The sequence below is a fragment of the Nomascus leucogenys genome, chromosome 17 (genome assembly GCF_006542625.1).
Source record: "Nomascus leucogenys isolate Asia chromosome 17, Asia_NLE_v1, whole genome shotgun sequence".
Lineage (NCBI taxonomy): Eukaryota > Metazoa > Chordata > Mammalia > Primates > Hylobatidae > Nomascus > Nomascus leucogenys.
In genome coordinates, this window is record NC_044397.1 from 48,967,372 (window position 1) to 48,976,007 (window position 8,636).

The following is an 8,636-nucleotide window of genomic DNA, read 5'->3' on the forward strand; positions in this document are numbered from 1 at the left end:
ATTCTAGATCTATGTAGCAGGTATTATTCATTACCTGTAGCAGATAAAAGGCAACCCTTATTATTACTGATGTCATTCTACATAGATTTTAAACATTTGAATGCAATCCCTTTATCATGGAAATATTTAATTATATCATATATTCTTAATTTTAGTTAAAATCATGTCCGGCATGATGCCTTTAGCAACTTCTTAACATCCATGAAAAGGTCCTTTTCCATAGTCTGAAAATAAGTAGTATGTACTAAGTTTACATTTTTCAATATGTAGATATTAAAAAAAAGGCTTGATTTTATAAAAAGGTGCTAATGTTTAATTCATTATGAGACCTCCATATGTGAGATTCTTTCTCTATTCTAATATTTTCTAAATGCTTACTCATAGCAGGTACTGTGCTAAATGCTTTATATGTATTGGCTCAGAAACTCCTCCATATTATCTACGAGGTGGTACCATTTCTGCTCCTACTTTATAGATGAGGCATAAAAAAGTTAATTAATTTGCTAAAGGTTTCACAGCTGATAAGTGGCTGAGCAAGGTTTTAAAGTCTGATTTGAGTTTGTGGTCTGGTGGGCCCTGTGGCTCAGTGGACAGGAACCTGGGCTTTTTCCTGTTAGACGAGACATAGCGTTTAGCATAAGAAGGATTCCCCCAAACTGATGACAAGTACAACTTGAATGCATACACAAATAACATTTATTAACCTAGGCTGTACAATATATTGATTTAGTCAAATAAAAAATACCTTACACAAAAACTGAAGTAAAATCTGTAAGATGCCATTCAGACCGAATTTTATATTCTGAATAAGACGAGGGACTTCCACTCACTTAAAGCAAAATGGCTCCAATTCCATCTATCTAATCTATCTATCTATCTATCTATCTATCTATCTATCTATCTATCTATCTATGAGACAAGTCTCGCTCTGTCACCCAGGCTGGAGTGCGGTGGTACAATCTCGGCTCACTGCAACCTCTGCCTCCCAGGTTCAAGTGATGCTCCTGTCTCAGCCTACTGAGGAGCTGGGATTACAGGCACGCACCACCACACCTGGCTAATTTTTGTATTTTTAGTAGAGATGGGGTTTCACCATGTTGGCCAGGCTGGTCTTGAGCTCCTGACCTCAGGTGATCCACCCACCTCGGCCTCCCAAAGTGCTGGGATTACAGGTGTGAGCCACTGCGCGCAGCCTCCAATTCCATTTTGTAGGAGAGCACATAAGGCTATACCAATCAGGCACTGTGGCTGGTCTAATGCTCACACCAGGGGCCAGCCCACTGCCCAGACTTAGCCTCCGGGTAGGCTGCTTTGCTATTTAAAGGCAACAGTCTTAGGATCCTTGTTATAAAAGTTTAAACAAAATCCCAAAGCCGTCAAGTCTTCCTGGAGGTGGCAATGTACTTTTGGTTTGGAATGCATACCAGTCTGTAAGCTGAAATCACTCTGCTGTAGCCTTTTGAGCACTGGCAGCATTTTCCAAAATTTTTCTTTTCCATTCTTCATAATCCTGTGTCAGATCTTCATCTTTCTGTGGTTTATGTGGCATCTCCTCTACCTTCTCCATTTCTAACAGAAAATTATCAAAAGGAATTTCAAAATTATTATGCTTAGAAATGAAATTAAAAAAAGGTAAACTTGTTTAAATTGTCTAAAATAGAAAAGATACTGAAATAACGTGGAGAAACAGCAGTTATCACTTTTTTTTGAGGTGGGGTTTTGTAATGTTGCTCAGGCCACACTCAAACTCTGAGGTTCAAATGATCCTCCCACCTCCACCTCCTGAGTAGCTGGGACTATAGGCTCACACTACCACACCTAGCTTAGCTATCACTTTTTTCTCTCCTTTACACTCCAAGCATTCCAAGACATCTAATAATAGCTAACGTCTATCAAGCACTTAACTGGTGCCTGATAGGCACTGAACCAAGTACTTTAAATAGCATTATTTCATTTAACCCCTACTACGCTCCATAATAGGTGATAATATTAATCACATTTTATAGGTCAGGAAATTGAGGCTCACAGAAATTATAGACTTTCTTAGAATCCCATAGCCAGTGGCTGGGCATAGTGGCTCATGCCTTTAATCCCAGCACTTTGGGAGGCAAAGGGGGCGGGTCACTTGAGCCCAGGAGTTCAAGACCAGCCTGGGTAACATAGTGAGATCCCATCTCTATCAAAAATACAAAAATTAGCCAGGTGTGGTAGCACATGCCTGTAGTCCCAGCTACATGCGAGGCTGAGGTGGGAGGATGGTTTGAGCTCAGGAGGCGGAGGCTGCAGTGAGCCGAGACCGTGCCACTGCACTCTAGCATGGGTGAGAGAACCAGGCCATGTCTCAGAAAAAGAGAAACCAAAAACCAAAAAACAAACAAACAAAAAAACCAAAAACTCACATAGCCAGTAGGTGGTATTAAAACAATAATGCAGCCATTTGCCTGAGATTGTCTTTGTAGCTAAAGCTCTTATAAGCAAACTGGAACTTAACTTGGAAACATTTCTTTGTGGGGGGAAAAGAACCTCCAAAAGACAAAAATAATCCCCAGCCAATCACAAACAGCCAACCAGCTGACTGGTTATATAACTAGGGACTTCCCATCAGACCACGCCCAGGTAGGACAAATACCTAGCTGTAGCTGCCCAGGCTGGTTTCGCACTCCTGGGCTCAAGCAATCCTCCCGCCTCAGCCTCCTAAAGTGCTGGAATTACAGGAATAAGCCACAGTGCCAGACCAGCCATATTCTTAATTACCCAATAACGATGTTACTTCCATTACTGATTGCTTGGAAAACTGGTTTTATCAAATGATTCACAGTCAGAATTTACTTAAAACTGGACTCCTGTCAGGCAAGCTGCTAGAGCAGCACTGGGCTGTTCACTGCATAAAATGTCAATGTCAGTACCGTGTTAGTAAAACTTACCCTTTGCTGGGGCTTCAACCACTATCTTCTTTCTCTTCCGTGGTGGAGTAGCTAAATCTCCAGGTTCTCCTTTAAGAAGTGTTATCAAGGTTAATTTTTCTCCTGTCCTCAATTTCAGTATTTGGGCATGTTTTGGATCACAAATAAAATTAGACACCTTAACTGATCAAATATGATGAGGAGAAGACAAATGATCTTAGACTTCTCTTTTTGGCCTCTCGTCAGACTTGAGAATCATTTCTATCCTGGCTTATGTATCAACAGGCTGGTATTTAACATGGGAACATGTTAATAGAGAATCTATTTTCCAGGCACAGATTCATGGAATCATAGGTTAGAAACATCAATAAAAACATATCTGGTCCACATGTAATACGGAATTTAGGAAGCAGCCAGTTTACGTATTTGAAAATATTTGACTTTTACAAGCAAAAATACTACATTTTCAAATGACGCATTCTTGAACTACAGAATACTTACTGTCGACCTGCTGTCCAATCTTCTCTAGTTGTTTACACAGTCGATCAAATATAGCTTTTTTTACACCGGATGTGGCTACCATTTTGTTTTTATCCACTTTCAGCTTTAGAATCCTACAAAACAATTTCATAACTTGCTTTTCTCAAGACCTGTACAGTTTTCTTCTCTGGGCAACCAGATAATCAACTTATTTTCTTTTTGACCACGCTTTAAGAGCCTCTGTCTAGTTTTTTTCCTTCATTCCAAACATGTTATTATCTACGCTAAGTTGTCGTTTATTGGACTGAGAGTTAAAATGCACATGGGATCTGTTTTATAACAAAGGGGCACATAAAAGACATTTGCTGTAGTGCTTCATGACTTTTAGAACTCTTTAGTAAATCTCAGATTAATTTAATGAATGACAATCATGGGACTTTTTAATGTTCCGCTCATTTTAACTCACAGGATATTACAGGAATGTAACAACCCCACCCCACCCTGAAAATAAACTCTCCTAATAAGAACTCCACAGCAACCACTAATTACAAACACAAAATAAACTTTTTCTTCAGGATAATAGACCTGTCAAGATCTTTTCTTACTCAGCGTAATATGGTTTCAAAAGTAGGGTTGACTATTCTGTTTTCTACAATAACAGCTACACTCCCTCCGTATATGCACATACTTTTGTTGAATTGAAGAGATGTTTTCCACAAATGCCAATTAATACTCCTAGGTATGTACCTAATAGAGCCAAGCATACCAAAATTAGTGGGTAGGTAGTGAGAAATCCATTCTTTAAGGGCCAACTACATTTTGTTTTCTAAGGAGTCTTCTGGCAAGATAAAAATAAGATAACTTTAGACAAAGATATCAACAATTACTAATATTTCCAAGGTAACATTTCAGTATACACATAGATAACCCACAATTTTAAGATTCAGATGTGAGAATTTATCACTAAAATATGTTATAAATTCCTTGAAGAACAGTTGTAGCCAATGCTTTTTTTTTTTAGAGACAGTGTTGCTGTGTTGCCTAGGCTGCAGTGTAGTAGCATGACCATAGCTCACTATAACCAACAACTTCTAGGCTCCAGTGAGCCTTCAGCTTCAGCCTCCCGAGTAGCTGAGAAGCCAGGACTGGAGGCATGCGCTGACACCCAGCTAATTTTTTTTTTTTTTTCTTAAGAGATTGGGGCCTCACTATGTTGTCTAGGCTAGTCTTGAACTCCTTGCTTCAAGCAGTCCTCCTGCCTCCGCCTCTCAGTGTTGGGATTACAGGCGGGAGCCACCACGCCTGGCCCAGCCAGTACTTTTTTAAAAATATGAGCAGAAAATCACACATGAAGATTGTTTTAATGACAGATATCATCTCTTATAAAAGGCAGACTGAAATCAGAATTCCCAGCATATGTATACAGCTGCTATTTGGCTAGTGAAATTCCGGCAACACTAGTTCCAAGTTGTTAGCTACATTATGGGATAAACTGGGAATATGGTCACTTGGCCAATATTCCTAATATTATTTCTAGGGGAAAATATGCTCTGAATTGATATCAACTAAATTAGAAGTATTCCTTGGGGATGAAAAACCCACTTGGTAACTTTTCTGAATGTTTAATGAAATACTTACTTGCATGCTGAAAGCAGTGCAGCAGATGTGAAAAGTGGCCTGGATAAGTCAAGATCTACTTGCTGTGTCTGGGGAAGACTGGACTCATAGCTAAAGGAGAAGTTATTGCAGAATTATCTGTTAGAAAATATTATTTGAAAAGAGACTGAAAGTGTAAACCAGAACTTACAAGCTTTTAAAATGGATATGTGTGCCGTCACTTGAGTTATTTTTTTTAAAGACTGAAAATTAACCAGAATAGGACAATGGATAATTTGTATCTATCAGTATACATTTTCTGGTCCCCGCCACCCCAAGACAGAGTCTTGCTCTGTCATCCAGGCTGGAGTGCAGTGATGCAATCTTGGCTTACTGCAACCTCCACCTCCTGGGTTCAAGCAATTCTCCTGCCACAGCCTCCTGAGTAGCTGGGATTACAGGTGCATGACACCATGCCCAGCTAATTTTTGTATTTTTAGTAGAAATGGGGTTTCATCATATTGGCCAGGCTGGTCTTGAGTCACTTGACCCCAAAGAGCCCTGACCACATGATCCACCCGACTTGGCCTCCCAAAGTGCTGGGATTACAGGCATGAGCCACCACGCCCGGCCTATTGGTATACATTTTCAATTAAGGTTCTTTATGCCCCATACCTTTTTAGTATCTTTGAAGCCATGTTCACTGCTTCTGTACAGCTAAACTGTACAGCTAGGTCTCTTATTCCAATATTTGAATTCAGGCCCAGTAAACACTCAAAAGATTTAAGACAGCTCTGATATGTCTCCTTGTTCAAACCAGAAAGTTTAATTAAATAAGCCTGTGAAAGGAAAAGCACATACACAAATCACAAAAACCTTAAGTTCTATATATTAGTACCCTTAAACTTGTTTAATGAGCAGTATAACTTTTCAAAATTAATTTTGTGGCAAGTCACTCTACCTAAAGGTTTAGCTTCATTTAGTCAAAAAACTGGTAATCATGTCAGGCTGAGGAAGTACTGCTTTCAAAGAGTTCAAACTATACAAACGCAGGCAGTCATGCATATGCACAGATGATTTAAAATTGTAACACAATATTAATATAGTCAAAACAGGCAGTAAAATACCACAGGAAACACAGATATGGTTACTTGTGTTTATACAAAGGTGCTAACATGTAATTTATTGGGAAAAGGAAGAAGTAGTGGGAGTGGAGTAGGGGGTGGGGTGTGTGTGTGTGTGTGTGTGTGTGTGTGTGTGTATAGAAGAGAGAAAGAGCAAAAGGAAACTAGGAAAAGAAACAGGAGGATCCACTGTGGGAAACCAGCACTGTCTGGGAGACTTGAGGAAAGTTTCAATGTAACAATAAGGCAGGGTCATGTAAGACAAATAGGAGTTTACCAGAAGAGCACTGTAGGAAAAAACAAGGTATTGCATTTTCAAAGCCACAAATCATTGAGGTGCAGAGTCTGTTAAGTGAATACTGTAGCTTGAGGCCAGGATTCAAGAGAGGCTGGAGAGTTTGATGGTCATCAACAAAGCTTTGTTTTAATATTACCATTTAATGAGTGTATCGTTATGACACAGGTACTGTGTTAACGGTGTTCTGTACATTTAATCCTCATAATAATCCAGCGAAATTGGATATTTTATCTTCACTTTATGGATGAGGACACTGGAGGCTAACAGAGGTAGCTAGTGTGGAGATTTGATCTCAACACGCAATTCCTCCTGACCCCAAAGCTTGTTCTCTCAAACACTGTGACATTGGAAGAAAAGCATAGGGGTTTGGAAATACGTGCTTTAAAAGGAGGATAATGCTAGCAGCAACGTGGAAGATGGCCTCTAGCCGAGAAAGAGGTGGTCAGGGAAAACAATGAAGAGTAAAGAAAACATGGCAAAAAATTTTTTTCCAATGCAAAATGATTCTACAGGATTTCCAGAATAACATACAAGAATAGCCAGGACAATTCTGAAACAAGAGTTTTTACTGGGGTTTAGTTCAACCAAAATTTAAAAGAGCTTCAGTGTTGCACTGGATTATTCAGACATTCGGTGGGACCTACTTACCCTGTCCAAGGGGCACTTCATCCAGGAAGCTGCAAGGTCCAGGCACATGACTGCACTGCTGGTCTCTGTGGTGCGTGCTGAGAGGCCGACACACTTCACCCGGGATAGGCGCAAGTACTCCTCTGCTTTCCTGGTTAAAAGGGCAGTGTGTTCGCTACAGCTTATTCAGAAGTTTGCTCAACACGTTGGTAAACAATGAATACAGCCTGGTGAGCTTCACACTAAGCCTAACTCCTGTCGCACGTTTATCTGGGGCTGGGAATGAAGGTCATATCCTCTGGGGAGAGGAAGACAGAACCAGAACTGACTCCAAACATCCCTGTGCTCAAATGCTTTCAGGCAAAAGGAAGTTAAATTTTGACAAAAAAAAAAAACCCTTCTTTCCTCCTTCCATTACTGGAACAAGCATGAACTATCACAGACACAGGCAGGTTAGACCAGGGTTCCTCCTCTCCTCCTATTTCCTTTAAATCAGTAGTTCTTAAACTTGATTGTAGGCGAAAATCACCTTGGGGACTTGTGAAAACAAATTACTGGGTCCCAGGCTGAGTTACTGATCAGTAGGCTTGAGATGGGACCCAAGAATTTGTATTTCTAACAAGTGACAAGATGATATGGCTGTTGCTGGTCCAGGAACCACATTTTGAGAACCACTGTTCTAAAAGACTACCGAGTCCTGCAGGTGTGTCTTCAAATCTTTTAAGTGCTCTTTTCCTTGCCTTCCCTCGCCTGACTGCTCCACGTTTTAGCTACAATGGATTTATTTCGAACCCCGGATCCTGCTTCCCATCTCAAGGCTATTACAGGAGCTGTCGTCCCTGCCTGGGCTGCTCTTGCCGTATCTTTCCTCGCCTAACACCTGCCATCAATCCGGCCTCAGCGGGAAGGGCGCCTGCTTTTCCTAGTTTGTTTGTTTTGTTAAAGGCAGCCGCTAGGCCGCGCTCCACCCGAAGCCCAGTGGCTCTGGCGCATGGCCCGGTTAAGGTCTACACAGTCCTCGCCCTTACAGACGGCGGGGTCTGCGCCTCGTTGTCGGGTTCACCGCTATAAACACGACTGCAGTAAGCGCTGGCGGAATGAGCAGAAAGTTCTCCCTGGCTCGTTTTTCTACCACCGTGTGCCACCCACGGACAGAGCTGGCTGTTCCCAGGGACGTGTGCCATCGCCGTTTGCCATCGCCCTTCTTGCCATCTCATTCAAGCCCACGGCCGGGAAGTTTTTCTTGAAGTAGGCCCTAAACCCCGCCCGGCCCTAGCGCTCCCCGTCACTCCTGCGCCGCGCGTCGCCTGGGAAGGGCGCGGGCCTCACCTGAGGGCCCAGGGCCGCGAGGCGGAAGCCCAGCCCTGGTCTTGCGCGGCCGAACTCACCTCAGCATGTCGGGCTCGGCGAGGCCCAGGCGCGGGGCCAGGCGCCTGATCAGCTCCGACCCCATGACTACCGCACTAAAGCGAACAACTGCGGCGAATGCCGCGGGGCAACGAAACCCGCGCGCAGAGGCTGCACCAGCCAGTGAGAGACAGGCCCCACCCCCGGCGCATCTGGATTGGTTAGGACAGGACGTTGAGACCTTCCCACGAGCCAATCAGG

The 8,636-nt window shown here is 42.4% G+C and overlaps 1 protein-coding gene across 2 annotated transcripts; it reads right to left on the minus strand.

Moving 5' to 3' along the window:
• Positions 1–684: 684 nt before the first annotated feature.
• Positions 685–8,529, minus strand: LOC100600692 (origin recognition complex subunit 6-like). Of its 2 annotated transcripts, XM_012504088.2 has the most exons (7): positions 8,417–8,529; positions 7,050–7,179; positions 5,655–5,818; positions 5,022–5,111; positions 3,405–3,517; positions 2,925–2,993; positions 685–1,569 (listed from the first exon to the last, which is right to left on the minus strand). In XM_012504088.2, exons 1-7 carry the CDS (start codon positions 8,479–8,481, stop codon positions 1,442–1,444), a joined length of 759 nt encoding a protein of 252 aa, XP_012359542.2. In that variant the 5' UTR covers positions 8,482–8,529; the 3' UTR covers positions 685–1,441. The 2 variants fall into 2 exon arrangements, with proteins under 2 accessions (XP_012359542.2, XP_030652778.1); XM_030796918.1 differs by lacking the exon at positions 2,925–2,993 and having other exon boundaries at positions 1,031–1,569; positions 8,417–8,499.
• Between the last annotated feature and the right edge of the window lie 107 nt (positions 8,530–8,636).